The sequence below is a fragment of the Nicotiana tomentosiformis genome, chromosome 12, assembly GCF_000390325.3.
Source record: "Nicotiana tomentosiformis chromosome 12, ASM39032v3, whole genome shotgun sequence".
In the NCBI taxonomy this organism is placed as follows: domain Eukaryota; kingdom Viridiplantae; phylum Streptophyta; class Magnoliopsida; order Solanales; family Solanaceae; genus Nicotiana; species Nicotiana tomentosiformis.
This window is the reverse complement of record NC_090823.1, coordinates 73,003,549-73,028,790: the sequence shown is the minus strand read 5'-3', so window position 1 is coordinate 73,028,790 and position 25,242 is coordinate 73,003,549. Positions and strand designations below refer to the sequence as shown.

Genomic DNA, 25,242 nt, shown 5'->3' with positions numbered 1-25,242 from the left:
CTCTTTACTGTTAAACACCTCCAAAGCACATCTCAACACCCTTTATATATATATATATATATATATATATATTCAATTTAAAAGAGTCGCTGGCCCGAACATGGCCTTTTCTGAAACTTGAGTTCCTCCTGAATTCTTCAATGACTTCTTATTTTCCTTCTAAGTGTAACACATAGTCCACCTGATTCCACCCTCGATAAGTAACTCACCTTATTCCCAGTGTTTGTAGCTACCAATTGTGTTTCTTGCTATTTCAGCTTGAGAGCTATCATGTTAAACATGTCTGGTTGTGACAAGTGTTCATCCTCTCTCAATCTGTTTCAAACATTTCCCTTTTTCCTTTGGGTAGATTGTGTTGTTTTTCCCCTTTTGATTGCCCTTTTGGCCTAAACAATATGTTGGTACTATCTTTTCTTTGTGACTGGAAAATTCATTCCCATCCCATTTTGCCATTAATGGATAGTTGATAGCCTTAATATTGTGTCACAAACCTGTCTATCTCCCATGAACTCGTAGTATCATTGTGTCTAGTTTATTGAGTTTACCACACCACCACTTTACCACTAGTAGTCTCACTTTCCATTGTAATATGTAGACATGAACTCCATCTAAATCTTTTAGTTGATATTCAGTGTCACCTAAGTCTGCTGCATTATAGTTGGTTCTTTATACCTTCAATTAACACTTGTGCTCTAGGCGAGTCCACAATCTTGGTACGAACTGTTGTACGATAACTTTGACCACCTCAATTTACAGATTTTCTTCTAATCCTTCTTGCCTCATTCTTCCTAGTTAGTGAATAGTTATGCACTCTTCCGTATGTTACCTGGTCCTTTCCCTTTGTTGTGAATACATCATGCTAGCCTCTCGACAATTGTTGGGACATCCATGGAAAAGTATGTTCTTCCATGTATCACTTAATACTTACTTGCTTGTAAGATTCTTAAGAGGCTCTCCATAGAGTCCAAATACACTCTTGGGTTATTATCGCATCAAATTTATTTCTCCCACTTGTTCCATCTTTCTTAGAGTCTTGGAACTTTAGCTAAATCGTAAATCCATGATTAATTCACCCTGAGCACTCACAAGCCTTTCACATTTGATCTATAGTACTTCCTTGGGTTCCATTGTCTTTGACTCTCTGACAAGTATAAAACCCTCTTGCAAACCTTACACTTATCCCTTTTTCTCTCCCTTAGTTCCAGGATCATTGACCATGTCATATACATTGTCATGTATGGAAAATTTACCTTTCTTAATCTTCCACATTCTTGAGTGTTTTAGTGGTCTATCATTATCATATCTTTTCAGAACGTCACATTAACCCTCACCACTTTTCTAGACTACACATGTCTTCAATAAAATATTCAAACATCACAGCTACATGGTTCACTCTTGTTTTATTGAGCTTAAGTAGCCTCACTATGGCCCTTCCTTTCCCACTTGGGGTGAATGTTCCAGATTTCGACACAAGTCTTTAACTTAGAAACTTGAGGGACATATGTTTCATATCTCTAGTCCTCTTGTATATGATCGACTATTAGGGAGGTTTAAGTCGCCATGGTATTAACCTCATAAGTGCTCAACTCTTATTCAACCACACAGGCTTGGGAGCCAAATTCCTCATGTCAATATCTTTTAGGAGTGTAACACAACTTGGTACATATCTGGGATACTTATAACATTAATGGTGCAAGGGTCTTCTCATTGTGAGTTCAATTGACTCTCCTTATACTCAAAGGGACATCTTATGACATACACTTTGATGTTCTTTTTTTTTCTCCTTAGACTTATCATTGCCAAACAAGTCACATATGGGCATAAAGAACTCATCATTATCCCTTTCATAACTTCTTGTCTCCCGTGAGAGACCTACACTATCGTCATTACCCCCCAAGTGATGCCTTTCATATATCACATGCCTATTAATAAATTTTCTTTAACATCTTAGGATCATATACATGGTTCCCACACTATCCACATGTACTAGTTAATTCTAGGTCTCAGTTACCATGCCAATGTCTCTTTGGAGGTGGGTAATCACTTCTAACACTCTTCTCATTTAAAGTATGCTCCGGGTACTATATACTTATCTTATATGTCCATACCATTCATTCAACATGATACATGTGCCATCTCCTTAATATTCAGGCCTTTACCCAATTATCATGCCATATGACAATATTACTTGGAATAGATAGAGGAACATTTAGACTTTCCCTGAACCTTAACGCACGACTTAAAAGACAATCTTATAGGCAAGCTCTATCGCATGATCTAGAGAGTTGAAGAAGGGTAACATTCCTAAATGCCCAAGTAGCCTCCTAATTATATATGTGGTCGATAACATACAGATAAGAAGGACTCTACTAGATACGGTTCCGAGATATCTTAGGACACTTTAAAACCTTAAGCTCTGATACCAAGTTTGTCATGCCCCAACCTCGGGGAGCGCGACTGACGCTCAACCGAGATACCCCAGTCAAGCAAGCCTGTACAATGCCTCCTACCCAAACTTACCCATGAATAAAGAGAAGATAAATTTTGTTGATTGGAAAATGATAAGATCATGTGAACAACACCAATTCATTACCATTAGTTACGTCATTTATAAGTCTCCAAAATATTACATTACACATTCATAGTTTAAAAGTGGAAGCAGGTGATACAATTACAACATCATTAGTTTGACTTTCCCATAACCAAGGTACAACCCACACTATGTCTACGGAGCCTCTAACGGATACAAAAGAGTACTATGATTGTGCCGGCAATAAGGCCTCGACTATACCTCAAAATACAATACATGAGAAACAAAAGATACACGACCCCGAAATAAACTGGGGCTCACCAAGTTAGCTGAGAAGAGGGTGTACCGCTATCACTGATCAATGCCGCCTGTTGTGGAACCATCTGCATCCATTAAATATGCAGCGCCCTAGGCAAAAGGGACCTTAGTACATATGAAATAGTACTAGTATGTAAGACTAAACACCCTCTCAGTAGAACGAATAGCCAAACAAGGAGAAACAAATCATAGAATGAATGGAAGCCTCAAACAATACCAAAGCATCAAATTAGGAGCAAGATAAGTTTTAAAGTAAATTTCATTATTTTAGGTTGGGAGATCTTTAGTACCGATATACCACCGTGCCTTTAGCACAGAGTCCGATCACGGACCGAACGGCTAGGCTATCTCATGCAAGGACATCCAATCACAATCACAATCACAATCATAATCTCAATCACTATCTCAATCACAATAGCAAGCACAATCACTACCATGTGTGCGGCATGGTATCCCCGATCGGCTAGGCCCTCTCACCACAATGTCGTGTGGATTGATATCACCCTTTTCTAGCAATCATCTCATCCCATTTAAGGGGAATAATCTCATTACATCAATCTCATCCCAAATAAGGGGAATAATCACAATCCACTCCTACACCGACACGTGTAGTTTAGGGGTTAGGTTATTTTAACCTACCCTTCCTCGGTGACTAACGATACTCCCAAATGTTTATTATACAAAGGACTTTCAGCTCATTTCATAGTCTTTTACTCATCTTTTAATTTCATTGGCACTAGTGGCCACAAATGTAATATCATTCTTGGCACGTCAGCGGTATTTCATATTTAATGTTCACTCCTTTCACTTTCAAATATCATCATGGATTATCAACAACAAAGCATCTCTAATCACGTCTTTTAGCACATATATGAGAAAATAAGAGTCTTAGTCACATTGCGTTTTCTTTCACAATTTTGGCATAATAACTTTCATTTGGAACAGGACTTGAAGTTATAATGTTTTAATACACCACGCATACTTTGAACACATTCTCAAATGATAACAAAATATGACAAGAGCAATCGAAATATATTTTGAACATATATCTTTCGACACAAAGCATATTCGGAATAGTCAAATATATAATGATTAACTTGGGACATGAGAAATAAGAAATTGGCCCATCATACTTGAGACTTACGAGAACATCGCGTGATCCAATTCTAAGAGAGAAGTTTAACCAACATACCTCAAATTCACCCCTTAATGATACTACAATGATCCACTACACTAAGAAACTTCAATCTACAATAACAACATCCAATGGGACCAATATTAGTAACAAATTCCATAATTTAGGCCATTTAGGCATTTTATCAAAGACCTAGTAGGCATAAATCTCTACATTTCTTAACCATAGAATTAGTTCATCCAACTACCACCATTTACCAATAATTTATCCCACCATCATTATTAAACAATTTATAACTTCCAACATCACATGCATGACCATCCATCCACATCCAACCAACAAAATGCCATCAAATAATCACTTTCCAATCTCTACAATGGCTAAGTTTTTAAATTGGAAACTTATGGTTTCCAAACACCATCCCATAAGTTCTGATACTTAATTATTACTCATATTGACATAATAAATCCATGCATGTAAGTCTAAGGGTGTAGGATTACCTTTTGGAAGAAATCTTGCAAAACCCTCCCTTAAGTTTTTGAAGAAATTTCTTGAAAATCTAAAGATTTCATGGTGGATTGAGTTACTTCTAGTGTGAAAATGATAGGATTCACACCAAGACAATGGGTATTGCTTACCTTGAATATGGGAGGCGTTGGGGGTCTTGAGATAGTGGAGGAAAGCTCCAAATTTGTCCAAGTGAAATGGGAAAAATGAGCCCCCGAAATGACTTAAAAGGACCTTACGCTGGGGCGCACCCAGTATGGCAAAGTGAACCTCACTTTGCTATCCACTACATGCAAGAAAATACATGATCTGTGCCCAGTCTGGCAAAGCAAGCCTTGATTCGCTGTCCTCCAAAATATCTAGGTGGTCTGACTTTAGTAATTTGATCAGAACATTTAGTAGGAAATTCCAAATGACAAACGTCATGATGCGTTAGAAACTAGACTAGAAGGGCTACACTCTAGGGGCAAAATTAATTGAAACTATATTTAAGTTATGAGAGTTATACCCATTCAAAGTCAAGTGTTATGCAAATTTTGACATCTATTCAACTTAATATTTTCAACTCATTCCAAACAACTTCTTCCCACTTACAAACCTCCTTAATATGTTCCAAAACACTCTCCATATGTATTTTCATGTCAAAATTATGTGGTTATATCCTATATGTCTCCTTTAGTACTCAAAAATATTATTCCCAATTATCGTTGGTGCACTATAAAGTCTTAAATCATTAGCTAATTGTTTTTACGAGGTCTTACAAGAAAACACCGGATTGATGTATAGGTTACTCTTCTTAGTGTCTGATGTTGCTAATGGTGTTGTTACATATATTCATGCTCATTCTGTAGATGCACTAATGATATATAGATCTCCTAGTTCAAGCAGGCATTTGAGTTTATTTTTGCAAAAATCTCAAGGTGCTCTAATACAAAGGTATTATTATGTTCACTTGCATGGATCATGCTCTTACAAACCTGGCATTTCTAGCGTGCATGAACCTCAGTGGTATCTAAGGATTCAGCTTGAAAAATTTAACCGGTATTCAATGGAAGTAAATCTGGTATTGGATTATCGAGTTGGGCTAGGAACTGTCATGACATTTTTCAGTGGTATGGTGTTATTTCATGCCCATTCTGGTGGTGTCATGGCAATGCTTGGACTTGTATGGAAATGCAAACTTTTCTTCAATTTGCAGGTTGTTACTGGTAGCTCTTCAAGCTCAAGAATCTAGATATCAAGCACAAACACATTGCACAATTTGTTTGCTTAGATGACTGGACAGTTCCAGAATTCGATGGTGTTTGATTGGAGAGATCTCCTTTTCCTTATCCTTTGGAATGCAAAACTTGATGCCTGGTGAGAGCGTTAGAGGTGCTATTTTGAGGTTATGCCCTTGGCTTGAGGATACACACACCATCATGTGTTGGAAGCTGTCTATGATATCAATTGTAATAGCTAGCTTTTACAATTTTCTTAGTTTTAGATTATTATACTTTAGAGATGACTTTGGACAAATTTTAAACTTTGGATCCTTGCGTTTTGATTATTATTGATATAGTAACCACTAGGCAGCCTGCCTAGTGGTATATTCGCTAAAGAAATCAATTTGGTGAACAAATTTGCAATCAAGTCAAAACTTCATAAATGAATTCATACAATTAAACTAGAGTTAAATCCAAAAACAACACTCAAAATACAATATCCGTCAAACCTCTAAGGTAAACTACTCTATAGCAATAGAGAAATTCATCACAAATAAGTTTAAAGAAATAGAAAACATCAAAGATAATGAACTGATACAAACTCCTATTTTGCATCGATTGTTGGCAAGATAATTGATGAAATCTTGTGTATTCAAGCCGTAGTAGCTCTCCAAAACTCTCCTAGGTTGAATCCCCCTTAAAATATAGTGTTTACAGTTATACCGAGTATGGGTGTACCTAGACCAAAATACCCTTAATGAGACGAAATGGGAAAATCTGTAAGAAAATTATATTAATTCTACGCCCTCTGCTAGGCATTGTGCGTAGTGCTAGTACAAATCTTCAAATGTTGACTCTCTGAACTTTTGTAGTCTCTAACAAAAATTTGCACTAATGCCTCGCTCTATGCTACGCCCCCTGTACCACTAGTTCATTTTTTTCGTCAACACTCGTTTTTGTTCAAATTTTAGTATGCATAGTCAGTCCTTGATCCTCGGACATGATCTCGGGTGATTGTTTATGATTTTACTTAGACTTCAGAGCTTTATATTCCACTTTAGCTCAGATATAAGTCATGAACATACAAATCACATAATAAGTGCAAATTCTTCACATTAAAGCTCAAACATGATCGAAATGCAGTCAATAATAGGTGAAGGAAGACCAAAATTCATCTTTACAGCCTACCATCTACACCCCACACTTAGACCATTGCTCGTCCTCGAGCAATAAGACTATATTTTAGAGAGACATCGAACTTTTCATGCAATTCTCCTAACTCATCATGCCAAGAATATTTAAAATAGACTAAGCATATTCCATAATATCCTAGCCTCAAGATTTGACTCAAAAGCACTAGTTTTTCAATACCCATTCATTTACTCTAATGAAGAAGTCAAAGATATTACCTATCTCGCGCAAGTCTGTAATGACCCGATCGATCATTTTATGTAATTTTGCCCCATTACCCCTTTTATTACTTCACACTTGTGTGTTTATGCCTTTATAACTTGCGGGATTAATTAGTTTCATTCCGGGAAGCTTTCGAGTTGATTTGGACCCTTGATTCTTGACTTAGAAGTTTAAATTTAAAAATATTGACCAAACTTTGACTTTTTATGAATGCGACCCCGGAACTATGTTTTTATGACTCCAATAGCTTTGTATCGTGATTTCAGACTTGGGTGTATGCCCAAAATTGATTTTGGAAGGCCGTAGGTTGATTTGTATTGATTTGCCAAAATTTAGCAATTTTAAGTTGAAAAGTTTGACCGTAGGTTGAATTTTAGCTATCAAGCTCGGAATTTGATTTTGGGACTTGGAAAATGTCCGTTATGGAATTTAGAACTTGTCTGCAAAATTTGGTGTCATTTGGGCTGATTTGATAGGCTTCGGACGATTACTCGTAATTCTAGAAATTCTTGAAAATTTCTTTAAAATTCATGCGTTTTAGAGCTCAATTTGTTGTTTTAGATGTTATTCTTGTGTTTTGATCACGCAAGCGAATTTGTATGATATTTTTAGACTTGTGTTGATGTTTGTTTTGGAGGCCCGAGGGCTCGAGTGAGTTTCAGATGCTTAGCGGAATGTTGTTGGAATTAAAGTTTGCTGGTTTTCTGCACAGGCCAGAAGCATTTATGAAGGTAGGCCAAGTCTGCTGGGTTTGCATTTGCGAACCCAGTGTTTGCATTTGTGATAATCACCTAGGGAGAGCTTGTTCGTATTTGCGATCTACATGGTCGCATTTGCGGAGGCCCAAGGTTCGCAATTGTGAACTTTTTATCGCAATTGCGATGACATCAGAGATGGGAGGGTCTTCGCTTTTTCAAGGGATTCTTCTCATTTGGGGGGTTCGCAATTGTGAACTCCAGGTCGCATTTGCGACATCTACGACTGATCAAATAGTTGAGGGACGGGATTTTTGAGTTCATTCTCTCATTTTTGAATCCTAGACTCGGTAGGAGACGATTTGGAGAGGGGATTTTCACCAACAAACCTAGCGTAAGTAATTCTAATCTATTTCTAATCATATTCCATCAACATATCTTAGATTTTAACATCAAAATAATATGAATCAAAGTACAAGTTTGTGAAACTTTGTCAAGTTTTTGAAAAAAGTAAGAAATTGAGTTTTGAGAGTCGATTTGGACTCGAATTTTTAAACTAGTCACATATATGAACTCGTGGGGTCCTGGGTAGAAAGAATCTACCATTGGACCCAGGTTTTGACGGGGCGGGTCTCGGATTGACTTTTGTTGATTTTTTGGGAAAAGGGTAAAGATCTTAACTTTATCTATTGCAATTGAATTCCCTAGCATTGTTTGATGATATTGAGTCGATTTTGGTTAGACTTGAGCCATGTGGAGGAGGATTTTAAGGGAAAAGCTATTTCTAACTGTTGAAATGGCCTAGTTGAGGTAAGTGTCTTGCCTAACTTCGTGTGGGAGAATTACCCCTTAGGATTGGTATTGTTTGATAAAATTATGCTAAGTGAAATCTGTGTACGCAAGGTGACGAGTGGGTATACGGGTTGTATGTAGTATTTGACCGGTTTAGGCTACTTGCTAAATTTCTCCCATGCTTTAGTTGAACTTATTGTCTCCTTTGTTGTTACTTGATATCTCTTCATTGTTAATTATCATTGTTTGAATTAATTGTTCATGTTATCCCTTTACTTGTTGACTTCTATTATTCGAGACTCATTGTTAAATATTATTTCCTTTATTGCGAGTTAGTCTTATCTAATACCGTGGTAATACATTATTTTCTCATTGTTGAGTTACTTGGTGTTGAAGTTGTGAAAGTCGTTAATACGTTGAGGGGATGTTGGTTATTGTTGAAACATCTATCTTATTGAGCATTTTCGTCCATTGTTGTTGTTGATATTCTTTTATACATTGTGGTGGAGCCATGGGCTATTTCTGTGGAAACATTGATATTGTTGTTATTGGCAAGTTGTGATATGTGGGCACTTGTGGTGTGAATTGTTATTGTGATATGATATTGATGCACATGCGACGGTTTGAGGCTTGGGCTGATGTGTATGCGGCGGTATAAGGTGGGACTTATGTACTTGTTGCTTATAGGAGAACTACCTGAAGCCACGCGACGTCATAAAGTGGGCTAAAGTGCATGTAGCTATTTCGGAAGAACTGTTTTCAAAACATATTTTCAAATGTAAGGCTCATGCGGCGGTATAAGGAAAGATTGTGATTGAAATTAAGAAAAGTGAATACGAGGTGGTACCTCCAAGGCTTACGGATATGGATCTGGTATACCTTGAAGTGAATACGAGACAATCGAGGTACCGCCTCGTATTCACATTTCTCAATTTCAATCACAATTGTAATGACCTGACCGGTTGTTTTGAGCTCTAGCACGTCGTTCGGCGGTTTGAGGCCTTGAGTATCTTCACTTCGTGTATTACGACTTGTACTTGTGGTCGGAATTGGATTTCGGAAAGTTTAGAGTTATTTCGGAAGGAAAAATTCTCAATTCGGAAGCTTTAAGTTGGAAGAGTTGACTAAGGTTTGACTTTTGAGTAAATTACCTCAGAATCTGGATTTGAAGGTTCCAATATGTTAGTATAATGATTTCGGACTTGGGCATATGTTCGGGTTGAGTATCGGGTGGTCCGGGAGCATTTCAGTTCTTAATATGAAAAGTTGGCATTTTGAAGGTTTTAGAATTTCCTTAGTTTTGTTTGAAGTGTACTTTGGTGTTATCGATGTCCGTTTTGGGGTTTCGAGCCTTGGAATAGGTTCGTATCATGATTTGTGACTTGTGAGTAAAGTTTGGCGTCATTCCGGGATGTGTAAGTATTAATCAGACGCGTTAGTCAAAGTTTGAATGTTTAAAAGTTTGGAATTTTTTCTAAGTTTGACCATGGTTTGACTCTAAGGCTATCGGGTTCGGATTTTTTGGTTCGGGACTTGGGTCCGTTTCGTCATTTGGAACTTGCTTGCAAATTTTTGTGTCATTTGGAGTTGATTTGATGTGGATGACGATTGGTAGCAATTCTAGAAGTTCATGGTTTTGTTTATGCATTTTTGTGTCCGATTCATGATTCTAGAGGTTATTTTGGTGTTTTGATCGCGCGAGCAAATTCGAGTTATGTTTTAAAACTTGTTTGTATGTTTGGTTTGGAGCCCCGAGGGGTCGAATGAGTTTTGGACGTGTTTCGGAAGAGTTTTTAGAGGTTCAGATGGTTCTGGTGCACTGTTCTCGCATTTGCGACGTTGTTATCGCATTTGCAATAGCCGCATTTGCGAGAGACTTTTGTCGCATTTGCGACACAGACAGTGTTGGCCGGCCTTCGCATTTGCGACGCTAATTTTGCTTTTGCGTCCATCGCATTTGCAAGCCTTATGTCGCAAATTCAACATCTGAGGCTGTTATTAAGACTTCATTTCGGAGCTTAGCCCATTTCTCTCACATTTTCATTTGGTTGGGCGATTTTTGGAGCTCTTGGAGGCAAGAGTTTTATCATCTATTGCAAGGTAAGTAATTCCCAAACATTGTAAGTTAATTACATGGATTCTATAAGGATATAACATGGAAATTGTGGAAAATTGTGGGATTTTTGAAGAAAAACCTAGAAATCGTATTTTTAGGTTTTGACCACGAAATTGGACGTGGAATTTGTAATAAATTATATATTTGAGTTCGTGATGTTATGGGTAAAGTTTATCTTCGAATATTTTTGGAATCTCCAGGCGCGTGGGCCCGAGGGTTGACTTTATTGACTTTTCGAGCAGAGTTGGGAATTTTTATAAATGTATTAAATTTAAGCATTGGAGTATATTTTGATTGATTTTCACATTGTTTGACTAGTTTCGGATCGTTTGGTTTTGAGTTGAGGAGTTGGAGAGGCATTAGGGTCGGTTATGGAACTTCGGAGAGAGGTAAGTCTCCTGTCTAACCTTGTGAGGGGGAATTCACCCTGTAAGTGTAATATTATTATGTGCTACATGTTGTGGGAGCTACGCACGTATGAGGTGATGAGTATCCGTGCGTATGCTAGGATTCCTGATTTGTACGGGTAGACTTAGGTTTAGGCCATGCTTTAATTGTACTATTTGAATTATCCTTGCCTGTTGAATTTCTTTATTATGCGCTACGACCTAAGACTAGGCTTGCGTAGAGTGATAGACTCGCTATTTTAGAGATTTGATGAGCTACTTTATTTAGCCGCGGAATAATTTTGCTCCCCTTACGGATTTCTCACGCGTTGTGCGTTATCATCGAAAAGCTTCCTTAAATTTCATAACTCACCTGTTTATTCGTGAGTGGGGTTAAGGACCCGTTAAAGTATCATATTCTTATGGGATCGGGCCGTTCGCCTTGCCAGTATCATATTCTTATGGGATTGGGCTGTTCGCCTCGGCATTTCTTTAAATATTCTTATGGGATCAAGCCATTCGCCTCCGCAGCTTCATGAAACATTCTTATGGTATCAGGTCATTCGCCTCGACATTTCTATAAATACTCGTATGGGATCGGGCCGTTCGCCTCGGCAGCTTCATAAAATCACGAGTGTTCTACCGGTATCAGATTTCACTCTATCTCTTTAATGGGATTTGCGATTTTAAAGATAATGAAATGAGTATCTAAGTTGGTTAATCACTGTTGGCTTGCCTGACGGTGGCGTTAGATGCCATCACAGCCTATTGTGGATTTTGGGTTGTGACAGCTTGGTATCAGAGTGTTAGGTTCACTTAGGTCTCACGAGGCATGAACAAGTCTAGTAGAGTATTGCGGATCGGTACAGAGACGTCTGTACTTATCTTCGAGAGACTACATGGATGTTAGAAGCACTTCCCTTCTTGATTCCTCGTCGTGCGATTTGAATTCCATTAAGGCTTATGCCTTCATTTCCTTTCTTCTCATTCTTATACGGTGTTGAGCACTTGTTACCAATTGGGCATTGAGGAGTTGTAAAGCTACCGCAGATGTGGTGCTGGATGTTTCTCCCTACGTATTTGAGTGGGCTATTGTCTTCGCCGTATGGAGGGGTGTTAGTCATTTCAGCCCAGTGTTTGTGTTGCCTACGGTCGAGAATTGATACTTTCGAGTTTGGAGGGACTCTTGTTAATATTATGATGTCACCGTCCTCGATTGAATGCGTTGAGGCTCATCGGCATGTTGATCTTCATTTGTTTGCCTCTGGGCATAGTGTTGTGAGATGGAACCTAAGAAGAAGTTATCAGAAATGGTTGTGTGTTGCGACTTCAGGATCGAATCGGCGTTTCCAGTGTTGATGGCTCGAAGGAGATGATCTCTGAGGTGGTTATAGGCCTAGGAAATTTTGAACGTGGCGAGAAGGGATTGATAACATATTGTGGACCTTTGGATGATGTTAACGAATGAAGGGATTCTTACGGATGGCGGGTTAGTGCGGACCAAGGGAGGTTAGTTGATTTCATGATGGATGCAACTATAGCAATGAAGTTAGGAGGTGGAGTGTACGATTGTGGCGGGTAATTCGGGATGTGTTATTATTAGTCCAACAAGAACTTATGATAAATTTGGCTGAGCAACAACGTGGGATCATGGTAACTGGGAAGAATTGGTCGTTGTGGGGTTTGGATCTATGTGATTTAGTGTAAAGCTAAGTGGGGGAGCCCACTGTCTATAATTGAGTCACGTGGCCGTGTGCCTGTATGGTTTTGGGTTATCGGTGCTTTGGTGGATTAGTTATGACCAAGGAAACGAGAAATTTTGTATGAGGAAGTTTGACGTATATGTGTTACATTTCTCCTTATTGATTCGTGTGCATGTGCTGAGGATGGCTCAGAAGTTATGCTTCTGTGGATGTGATAGGCAAGGAAAAAGATTCATCCAGATGCTTCATGGGAGTGCTCATGTTCTAATGGAGCACTAGTTATTTGGTTAAATAATCGAGACTGGATTAGTGTGGGCGACTCTCAGTAATGGTCTTGGTGGATTCAAGATTTAAGGTATGGTGCTTAAGGATTTTTTGGGTTCATTATGTGGCTGAAGATGGGGTTTTGCAGCAGAGTGTGAAGGGTACTTGGAGTATTCTATGTTGTCATCGCGTCTGCGGTGCGGTGGTAGAGAGGTGAGAGAAACAACTTCAGATTCGTAGAAGATCTAATCAGCGCAATGTATTAGTGGGAGATACTATTGAGTGCATGAAGAGAGTATAAAATGGCTTATGGATGTTGAGACGATGTGGTCTCGTGATTTGGGGTCACTCGGGATGAGTGTTGTTTGAGGGTTTGTTATGTGTAGATGGATATCGGAAGAGTCATGGTGGTTTAGACTACAACTTGAGGTTTGTGTTTTCTGCGATTATGGGAATTCGGTTGCGTGTTGAAATTGTTCCTCTGAAATGTGTTGAGTGAAAGGGGTTCTAGATGATGGAGTGTTTATTCTATTTGTGGTTCAGGAGTGATGATGAAATTCTTGTACTCTCACGTAGCGGCATGATAAGCGCAGTGAGCGGTATGGAAATTAGAAGTTGAGGGTCAAGGTTGCAGTTCGGTGTTGATAAGAATGTCATGAGCTCGAAGGACCGGGGGAGGATTTCAAATGTTCAGAGTATGCTGGTACTATTTTTGGGCAGCCTGAGGATGGTCTGTTTTGTTGTAGGAGTGTTGGGTATTGAAATGCAGATGCTTGGCCAGTATTATAGAAATAGCATGGTCGATGGCCATTAACGTTCAGATTTTACTACCTGGTGTGGAAGGTTGTGAGAGTATATTCCAAGGGAAGACCGTATAAGTGGGACGTGTAGGTCATCCAACTGTTGGAAACTTAAATCAGGTATGGAGATTTTGATACAGTCGCAAATGGGAGAGATTATGACTAAGAGGCGCTCTATTTATTTGGTTACAGACTGTGGGGGGTTTGTTCTGGATTTGATGGTTACTCTTATGTGTTATGAATAGGGTCATTGTGGATTCTTGGAAGGTTATTGGCCCAGTATAGGATGATCGGAATCGGTTTGAGGTCCTCTAGTAGATCTAATGTGAATTGTATTCTCTACATCAGGTCAGAGGTGTTCATTTAGCATAGCACTATTTATGGAGGAGTCTTTGGGTGTTGGATGTTATTCCTGTCGTCAACTATCCTATGTAACACTATATTATGCCATATGGGTTGTGAGACAACTTGGTTATTTACACGAGCATTGTCGTCCTATGTAGCTGGTCATTATTGCACCTTAGTCGAGCTCGAGTTTTGTGGCGCATAGCGCTATCCGTCTCCGCAGAGTCGTATTTATGCACTTGGCGTGCTTGTGGCCGATATTCAGGTATTTCGTATAAGTATTATGGCTTGATGGGTATTTCCTTATTTATTATTATGTGTGGATCGGATGGCACGCCGCCACAGGTATGTTGTTTGGATCTAGTTGCACGCCACAACGGTATCATGTGTGGATCGGGTTGCACACCGCAACAATGAGATGTTGAGTGCGGTTCCCTATACTTATTTCTTTGTATTTTGTTTCTTATTCACTGAGAAGGGTTCATAGCATCTGTTCAGCAGTTTTATTCGTTACGTGGGCTGGGTGGTTCTTTTCCATAGTTCGTTCTCCCTTATGTGTCATATTCAAGTTGTAGCTTGTTGGTGCATTGATGGCGTCATATGAGATCTTGGTCAGTGTTTGAGGTGGCTTATTGCCTGAGCAGCTTGTACTGGGTGAGACGAGGTTATTGGCCCTGAAATCGATGCGGTCAGATTTATATAAGGTGTATTAAAGGGAAAAAGGCTTGTCGAGCGGAGGAACTCCGTGAGTTATTGATTTAACGGGTGGTTATGAGTTCCTATGTATCTCTTTCATCGTTGCAGTATTGTGAGGGTTGAGACTGGATTTATATGTGTTTTGAGGTATATTACAGGCGTCAGGTCAGTGAATTTGTAGCTGTTGTGCTTGGAGGAGGTTACCAAGGGAAAATGAGTTATGCGGTGCATTGTGCGACGTCAGCATGGGTGCATGATCATGTGTGGGTTCAGCGTGTGGAGATTAATACTGTGTTCATATGTTAGAATCGGGTCTTGTAGAGAAATTTGGAGGTTGGAATTTGGTCCTAAGGCTTATTGACTAAATAAAAGGGAGGATCTTCAGCCTGGCTCGAGAAAATGTATTCACCTGGGTTGTGGTGGCACGGGTAGATGCACAAGGGGTTATGCAATGATTTTGAGGCAACTCCGGAGCAATTCTTGGCACGTTCAAGGACGAACGTATGTTTAAGTGGGGGAGAATGTAACGACCCAACATGTCATTTTGAGCTCTAGCATGTCGTTCGGTGGTTTGAGGCCTTGAGTAGCTTCACTTAATGTATTACAACTTGTACGTGTGGTCGGAATTGGATTTCGCAAAAGTTTGGAGTTGTTTCAGAAGGAAACATTCTCAATTCGGAACTTATAAATTGAAAGAGTTGACTAAGGTTTGACTTTTGAGTAAATGACCTCGGAATCAGAATTTGAAGGTTCCAATATGTTCGTATAATGATTTCGAACTTGGGTGTATGTTCGGGTTGAGTAACAGGTGGTCTGGGAGCATTTCGATGCTTAATATGGAAAGTTGGCATTTTGAAGGTTTTAGAATTTCCTAAGTTTGGTTTGAAGTGGACTTTGGAATAGGTTCGTATTGTGATTTTTGACTTGTGCATAAAGTTTGGCATCATTCCGGGATGTTTAAGTATGAATTGGACGCGTTCGTCGAAGTTTGAATGTTTGAAAGTTTGGAATTTTTACTAAGTTTGACCATGGTTTGACTCTAAGGCTATCGGGTTCGAATTTTTGGTTTGGGACATGGAATAGGTCTGTTTCGTCATTTGGAACTTGCCTGCAAAATTTGGTGTCATTCGGAGTTGATTTGATGTGGTTCGAACGATTGGTTGCAATTCTAGAAGTTCATGGTTATTTTTATGCGTTTTGTCATTCGATTCGTGATTCTAGAGGTTATTTTGGTGTTTTGATCATGCAAGCAAGTTTGTGTTATGTTTGTAGACTTGTGTGGATGTTTGGTTTGGAGCCCCGAGGGCTCGAATGAGTTTGGACGCGTTCCGGAAGAGTTTTTAGAGGTTCAGCTAGTTCTGGTGCATTGTTCTCGCATTTGCGATAGCTGCATTTGCGAGATCATTCTTGCTTTTGCAAAGATGGGCTGGGGAAGGGGAGTTTGCATTTGCAAACAGACTGTCGCTTTTGCGAGCTCGCATATGCGATGCAGAAAGTGTTGGCCGGGCTTCGCATTTGCGATGCCAATTTTTCTTTTGTGTCCATCGCATTTGCGAGCCTCATGTCACAAATGAGATATTTGAGGATGTTATTAAGACTTTATTTTGGGGCTTAGCCCATTTCTCTCACATTTTGCATTTGGTTGGGCGAGGATGCTCTTAGAGGCAAGAATTTCATCATCTATTGCAAGGTAAGTAATTCCTACACATTGTAAGTTAATTACATGGATTCTATAAAGATTTAGCATGGAAATTGTGGAAAATTGTGGGATATTTGATGACAAACCTAGAAATCGTATTTTGATTTTGTTTAATAATAATTCCACTAGGCATTGTGCCTAGGGTTATATAATATATATATATATATATATATATATATATATATATATATATATATATATATAAGTAAAGTACAACAAAGGAGGGGGACATGAACCTTACCTCCAAAACTATGACGGATATACACTTGGTCATCCAAACATGACGACCAAGTGAATCCTAAAAATTTTGATGAGTTAGACCTATGATGATGTGCCAATTGCCTATCCTTAAGTGATAGACAATTGTGTATACAAAAACAATGTGAAGTGAGCCTAGGTCAACTATACAAAAATGCAGAAATGATCCTAAATCAACTAAACAGATGAGTAGGAAGGTCATCTTTCATATACAACAAGACCTACATCTAGAGTAAATGTAGATTCTTCCTATGGAGTATGGCAAAAAACAATCGATTGTGCTAGAAACTATCTTCAACTTGGCTCTGACATTGAGGCTAAAGAAAGCCAAGTTGAAGATACCTAACAAATTCACCCATGTAACTGGGAAGAACTGCTGCTGTTGTATGATGTTTTAGACAAAAGAGAATGAGCAGATGCCTGCTTCTTTCATCCAGAATACTTTGAGGCAGGCAGGTTTAACTGGTGACATGGAGTAGGGACTTTCATACGCAACATCCTTCCTGAGTGAGCTGCTGCATTCTATAAACTTTTGCTTCTATGAGCTGATAGGGAAATGCAGGATAACTAGGTTTGGGCCCCTAGTGTGTCCTGCTGAGTGCCTGCAGAGGAAGCAAGCTGGTGCTGGTGTCTGAAAGAATCCATTTGATCAGGAACTTTCTACTGATGAGTTGAAGAATAAGGTGCTGGATGTTGGTGATTAGGTGTTGAGGTCCTGGTGTGTGTAGTAGTGTCCTTCTGAGAGCTGCATGTTTGTGTAACAAGTTGTATAGGTGGGTTGAAAAACCTAAGGATTCTCTCGCCTATTTATCGTTCTCGCTCGGGAGCCAAGGCCCATTACCTAAATCTCAATCTAGCTTTAAAGGGTAGCTGAAGGATCCTACCAGAAATGTTTGCCTGTTGTGACAAATTTGCAGAATCCTTGTGATAGGCCCAAGGTAATTGGTACACTTGCAAGAGATTGAGCATCTAAGATGCCAATACCACGCTTTGCAAATGCATCAATAATATAAACCTGTCTCTTGTACTTGCAAAAAGCAACAAATAAGTTAAAAATAAAGGCTGCTTGGATTGGTTTGTGTTAATCTTTGTGGAATTGCAGGCATTGATAGCAGTGAGTTGCAAGTCTTGTGAGTCGCTGCTCTTTGAACACTGAATAGAGGTGATGATATATGTACCCAGGTTCTTGTTGTTTCTGGGGGTAGAACTGGAGATACCAACTGCTAGGGTGGATTTCAGGAAGCTGGTGTTGGTGAGTTTATGTGAATCCTTTAAGTAGGTATTGGACATGATTATGCTTAATCTTGTAGATGCTACTAGATTTAGTCAATTGATACACCCTTAATAGGATGAGAACTGTAAGTACTAATACCACACATTGAGGGTATGTCAATTGTTTTAAACTATATGTACATGCAAAAGAAAAATCATGGTTAGAGAAAAACATGACATTTCTGTCAGATGGGTGGGCATCCAGGTTCTTGTGTTTACTGGGCCCTAAAGAAAGGCTGGTATGGTGGTGGTGTTTTGGTTTTTGGAAACATTGAAGTTGATTTGGATTGTTGGATGGTAGTAGCTTCGTGATGATGGTGTGGTGTACAACTGGATTCCTGGTTGCTTGGTGTGGGCCTGAGTTGCAGGTATGGGTGATGAGGATGTTTGTGGTGTTGTTGTTTATGTTTCTTCTGATAGAGGACAAGGAAGGTGTATGTGTGTGTGTGTCCTTAGGAGATGGTGCTTTTGTTTGTGTTGGTGATGTTTTGGAATCCAAGTGTACCCATAGAGATGGCACCAAATGCCTGCTCCTATCCCTTGATTTATTTCCAGCAGAATGAACACCAAAGGTATTGATACCACACAGTGAAAATGAAGCAGTAGATAAGGCAGGATATGAGTGAATTAACCTTCAAAAAAAGGAAAAAATGGTTAGATGAAAACATAGTGTCATAGCCCTTTTCCTGAAGAGTTTGAGCAAGCTGGTATGATTGAAATTGCTACCCCAGAACTTTTGTGTTTGGACTGTATGATCTGCTCCCATATATTTCTGATGTTCAACCATATCCATTAGAATTGGAGGTGGAAGTGTGATTTGATGAAGGCTGAAGTTTGCTTGTTTTCTTATGTCTGAAAGCTAGGGTGTTCATTTGGTCAAGTCTGATTTGACTTCTGATTTGCCTGGTAAGGTCAAGAATGTTCTCAAAATGGGTGATTTGAGGAACATCATGGCTGAGCTTAGATAAAGAATCAGCAGGACAATTATCTTCCATATAAACATGAGAATATTTGAATTCATGACACTAGGAGCAGAGGCCAATCCGTTTCTGCAGCTGCATCTCCAAGCTCCAAGGAGGCTTAGATTCATGGTTAATCTAATGAACAAGTAGTGCAGAGTCAGCTTCTAAATGCACTTTGAAGTGGCCATTCTCCAAGCACCATATCATGCCAATAATGTCTGCTTCAGTTTCTTCCATGTTATTGGTTCCTTCTTCAAGTGGACTTGCTATGGCATGGATAAATCTCCCCAGATGATCTCTAACAATTTCCCCTATACCAATTTTTCCTGGATTGTTGAGGGCACTGCCATCACTGTTCAGCTTGACAAATCCATCCTCAGGTTTGTGCCAAGTCACCTGTGATGTGCATATGTGATGTTGCATTGTTTCAACTGTGGAGTAAAGTTCATTCCAATTAAGAGGCCAGTGAAAGGAAGGATAAGTGGCTCTGAGGAGAAGGTTGATGTCAGAGTTGATGTGGAATAGAACTCTGATCATAGATGATTGCTTGGAGCCATATCTGCATCTGTTTTTCCAAAGGTTCCAGCAAATGATTATTGGGAGTGTATCCAGGAGAAGCTTATGTGCATCATTCCTGCTCTTCTGCATCCACCATTTCATCAAAAGCAATCTAAGAGGCATGACTTGGATTTTGACCACGAAATTGGACGTGAAATTTGAAATAAATTATATATTTGAGTTTGTGATGTTATGGGTAAAGTTTATCTTCGAAAATATTTGAAATCCGGGTGCGTGGGCCCGGGGGTTGACTTTATTGACTTTTCGAGCGGAGTTGGAAATTGTTATAAATTATTTAATTTTAAGCATTGGAGTATATTTTGATTGATTTGTACATTGTTTGACTAGTTTCAGAACGTTTGGCTTTGAATCAAGGAGGTTGAGGGATATTGGGGCCGGTTATGGAACATCAGAGTGAGGTAAGTCTCTTGTCTAACCCTGTGAGGGGGAATTCACCCCGTAGGTGTTATATTCTTATGTGCTACATGTTGTGGGAGTTACGTACGTATGAGGTGACGAGTGTCTATGCGTATGCTAGGATTCCTAATTTGTCCGGGTAGACTTAGATTTATGTCATACTTTAATTGTACTATTTGAGTTATCCTTGCCTGTTGAATTCCTTTATTATGCGTTACGACCTGAGACTAGGATTGCGTAGAGTAATAGACTCGCTATTGTAGAGATTTGACGAGCTACTTGATTTAGCCACATAATAATTGTGCTCCCCTTATGTATTTCTCTCGCGTTGTGCGTTTTCATCAAAAAGCGTCCTTTAATTTTATAACACATATGTTTATTTGTGAGGGGGTCAAGGTCCCAATAAAGTATCATATTCTTATAGGATCGGGCTGTTCACCTCGGCAAAATTATATTTTTTTGGGATCGGGCCATTTGCCTTGCTTGTAAGGCCCCGTAAAGTGAGGCAGGTAAGGGTCAGTCTGGAAATAATTATGCAGTCGACTATGCGACCGCATAATTGTTTTGCGGGGCATTATGTGACCGCAGAACCGTTATGCGGGCCGTATAGTGACCGCAGACGCAGTCAGTATTTTTGGTCATTTTGGTCAGCAATTATGAGACCGATATGCGGTCCGCATATCGATTATGCGATCGCAGACCTTGTTTCGGAGCTTCATTTTTGGGGTTTTTAAACCTGACCCTATTTCGTTAAAACACACCCCATGGGCCATTTTGATCATATTTTATGATAATTTTAGAGTGATAGAGAGAGTCCTAGTGGGAGAAGTGATTTTTATCACATTGTTCTTCAATGTTCAATTAAAATCTTGAAGATTATCAAGAGAGGCAACTAGGTCTTCTTCCTAAGAGGCAAGATTCTATCACCTAAACTCTTAATTTCAAAATGTAACTAGAATGGACCATTAGTGAGGTAATTCATGGGGATGGGAGTGCTTACTTTGCATGCATGTGTTCCTAAGGTATGTGGGAAGTTTGTGAGCTAACAATGATAGAGAATGGGTTGGGGAAAGATGGAATCTTCCACAAAGAGGGGCTTAAAACATTGATGCACACCTAGTATTTGATAATATGCTCAAATGAGCTAAAACCATGTTCATCTTCCTAATTTCGGTTCAATTTTGTTATATTGCTAAAATAGATTAAAGTGGCTAATATTCCGGAACATCTTAGAGTTTTAAGGAGCTCAATTAAGGTATGTTGGCTAAACCCGCATTCTTCTTAGAATCGAACCCCACAGTGAGCATGTAATTGGAGTAAGCCCTTGATCATTATAGAATTGGTGATTTCTAACGTGTTTGTGTTGAAGCATGTAAGTTCAATATTTATTCTAAATGCTTCATCATGTTATCTTGTTATTGAGGATGTGTTCAAAAATGTGGAATATGTGTTAGAAATATTAAGACTTCCTGTCAAGATCGAAATAAAGGTTGTTGTGCCAAATGGTATGAAAAGCCTCTATGTGCCTAAGATTCCTAAATTGCTCATATGTGAATTTAATGTCTTGAATGGGAAGCCTTATTATTGTTGATAATGATATTGAATGTGGAAAAAAGGTCTGGAACTATGGACTACGACCAAGTTCCAAGAATGACTTTGTAATTGTTAAGAAGTACGTTGTGAGATGATTGACTAGTGAAATTGTGGTAATGTCTCAAATGAGACGGCCTAGCCGATCGGGCCGAGATCGGACTCCGTGTAAGAACACGGTGGTATTGTGGATGAAATTGTGGTAATGTCTCAAATGAGATGGCCTAGTCTATCGGGCCGTGATCGGACGCCATGCCGCACACATGGTGGTACTGTGCTGGAAGGTTATAATGAAATTGAGACAATGTCTCAAATGACACGGCCTAGCCGATCGGGCTGAGATCGGACTCCGTGGAAGAATAATGAGGCATTGTGAATTAAGGAATATCGGTACTAAGGATCACCCAATCTAATAATATGGAAATTGACTTGGAAAACGTATATGATCCTTAACTTGTTGTTTTAGTATTATTTGATTCTTGACTGTTTCTCTTGTATTATTATTATTCATTCTATTGAGTTGGTGTTTAGCTATACATACTAGTGCTATTCGCTGGTACTAACGTCCCTTTTGCCGGGGGCACTGCAGCTTTAAATGGATGCAGGTGGTTGCATAGTAGACAGTGGGATAGCAGATAGTGTTGCATCCTCTTCTCAGCGGACTTGGTGAGGCCCATTTCATTCTGGTGTCATGTATTGTACCTTTTGTTTATATTGTGGTCACTTTTGAGGTATCGTCGTGGCATTGTTGCCGGCACCATCTTTGCTCTCTTTTTTATCTTTAGAGGCTCCGTAGACACTATGTGGGTTGTATATCGGTGTTGGGAATGTTAAACAAGTCGTGTTGCGTTCGATCACTTGTTCCACTTGAACTATAAGAAATGTGTATTTTGGGAATTAAAAGCGAAATGGCTAATGAAATGATTTAGGATTGTACGAATGAGACTCCTACTGTATAATTAATGAAATCATGTCTTTTCTTGATCATGGGTTATTTGGGTAGAAAGTATCTATTAGGCTTGCTCGTCTGGGTTCACTCGGTTGAGCGCCGGTCACGCTTCTCGAGGTTAGGGTGTGACAAACTTGGTATTAGAGCCTATGGTTTTAAAGTGTCCTAGGATGTCTCGGAGCCGTGTCTAGTAGTGTCCTTCTTATCGGTGTGTTGTCGACTATATCTATAAGTTGGAGGCTACTTGGACATTTAGGAACAATACCCTTCTTTGATACTCTGGATTGTGCGATGAAACTAATTGTGCAACTGTTCCTCCTCTAACTCGTGCATTCCTTTAACTTTCAGTATATGACACCTAAGAAGAGAGCAAGAACTGGCCAAGGAGCCAACGCCGCCTTAGGAGTGGCAGTTGAACCTTTATTTGATGAAGTGGGTGAACACCCGAGGGGTTAGGATAATCCCCTGAGTGCTACATTACCTGATTCCACTACAGCAGCCCAGGCCACACCAGTTCCTACACCTACTGAGGGTGCAACGGTTCCTCCACCTGATATTCCGATTCCACCTCCAGCCCCAACTTCCGGCTCTGGTATTTTTGATGGGGATCTTAGGGGAGCTATTCAGATGCTAACTTAGATAGTGGCTTCTCAGGCCCAAAGGTCGAATGTTGCACCTACATCCTCTAGCCAGCAAGGGGATTCTACTAGTTCTAGGGTGAACAGATTTCTGCAGTTGGATCCTCCAGTGTTCACGGGTGCTAATCCCGAGGAGGAACCACATAACTTCATTGATGAGATGCATAAGACTCTTCGGGTTATACGTGCTACTGTGACGTAGGGAGTGGAGTTGGCCGCCTACCACCTGAAGGGGGTGGCATATTCTTGGTTTGATCTATGAGAGGACTCTCGGGAGGAGGGGATCCCTCCAGCGAGATGGAGTGAGTTTGCGGATGCCTTTATGGACCATTTATTACTTGCTAAGACTAGGGTAGCCCGTGCCGCAGAATTTAAGAATCTTAAGCAAGGGAGTAGGAGTGTGTGGGAGTATCACATAGAGTTCACGCGCCTGTCCAAATATGCCATTCTCATGTTGCCTACTATGGAGGCTAAAGTGCGCTGGTTTGTGCAGGGCCTTATCCCATTGGTTATCAATGAGGCCGCTACAGCTATCTTGAATTCAGACATGAACTATAGGAAAATGGTAGCATTTGCTCAGGCTACAGAGGACCGTAAGTTGAAGAACAGGAGGGAGCGAGAGGGTACCAGCAAGGCCCGGTCCGCAGAAAACTTTGAGAAGTCATTTGGTGGGGGAAGATCAGCTTTCAGGGGAGGGTCATTAGGGCCAACCCAATCTCATGCTCAGTCTTCAGCTAGTGCACCGCCAGCAGGGCATAGTTAGCAGCATGGGAGTCGCTTCAAGCCCAATCAGGGCAGCAGGGGACCCCACATCAGGGTCGATCAAGAGGGAGATTCCCGCAGCAGCAGAGGCCCCCATGCCCCAGGTGTGGGAAAATGCACTCGGGGATCTGTTATATGGACTTACCTATATGTTATGGGTGTGGATTGAGGGGTCATATTCATAGGTCACAGCACATCCATCCAATTCTACAGCTGCTACATCTTTAGCACCCCCTCCAGCTCGAGGCCCACCAGCACCAGTAGGGCGTGGTGCATCTAGGGGTGGTGCGCAGAGTTTAGGAGGACCCAGCCGTTTCTATGCTATGAGTGGTCGCCAGAGTACAGAGGCTTCTCCAGATGTTGTCACAGGTATATTGACTGTCCAAACTCATGATGTATATGCTCTTATTGATCCCGGTTCCACCTTATCCTATGTTACCCCTTATGTTTCTACGGAATTTGGGATCAAACCGGAACAGCTTCCTGGGCCGCTCTCTATATCTACTCCGGTAAGCGAGTCTATTATGGCCGCACGAGTTTATAGGGGTTGTGTTGTCACGGTGCATGGTCGGGACACCGTGGCTGATCTTATTGAATTGGGGATGGTTGATTTTGATCTAATTATGGGAATGGATTGGCTCTATTCATGTTTTGCTAAGCTCGACTGCCGAACTAGAACTATGAGGTTTGAATTTCCTAATGAGCCAGTTGTTAAGTGGAAGGGGGATAATGTGATGCCAAAAGTAGGTTTATTTCTTACCTTAAGGCCACGAAAATGATTGACAAGGGGTGTATCTATCATTTGGTCCGGGTTACGGACACCAGTACTGAGGAACCTACACTCGAGTCAATGCCAGTTATGAAAGAATTTCCGGAGGTCTTTCCTGATGAGCTCCCTGGGATTCCGCCAGATATGGAGATTGATTATGGGATTGATATGGTTCCAGGCACGCAACCTATATCTATTTCGCCCTACAAAATGGCACCAGCAGAATTGAAGGAACTAAAGGAACAGTTGAAGGATTTGTTAGAAAAGGGATTCATCTGACCGAGTGTGTCTCCATGGGGCGCACCGGTTCTCTTTGTGAGGAAGAAAAATGGATCACTGAGGATGTGTATTGACTACCATCAGCTCAACAAAGTCACAATAAAAAACAAGTTCCCACTACCAAGAATAGATGATTAGTTTGATCAGTTACAGGGTGCTAAATACTTCTCCAACATTGATTTAC

General features: G+C 40.1%; 1 protein-coding gene across 1 annotated transcript; it reads left to right on the top strand.

The window, feature by feature from the left end:
* Positions 1 to 23,570: 23,570 nt before the first annotated feature.
* LOC138902862 (uncharacterized) lies at positions 23,571 to 24,011 on the top strand. Its single transcript, XM_070190762.1, has one exon. It carries the CDS (start codon positions 23,571 to 23,573, stop codon positions 24,009 to 24,011), a length of 441 nt encoding a protein of 146 aa, XP_070046863.1.
* The last annotated feature ends 1,231 nt before the right edge of the window (positions 24,012 to 25,242 follow it).

Coding starts and splice junctions, on each gene's coding strand:
- LOC138902862 (XM_070190762.1), top strand. CDS start 23,571: ATGGACCATTTATTACTTGCTAAGACTAGGGTAGCCCGTGCCGCAGAA.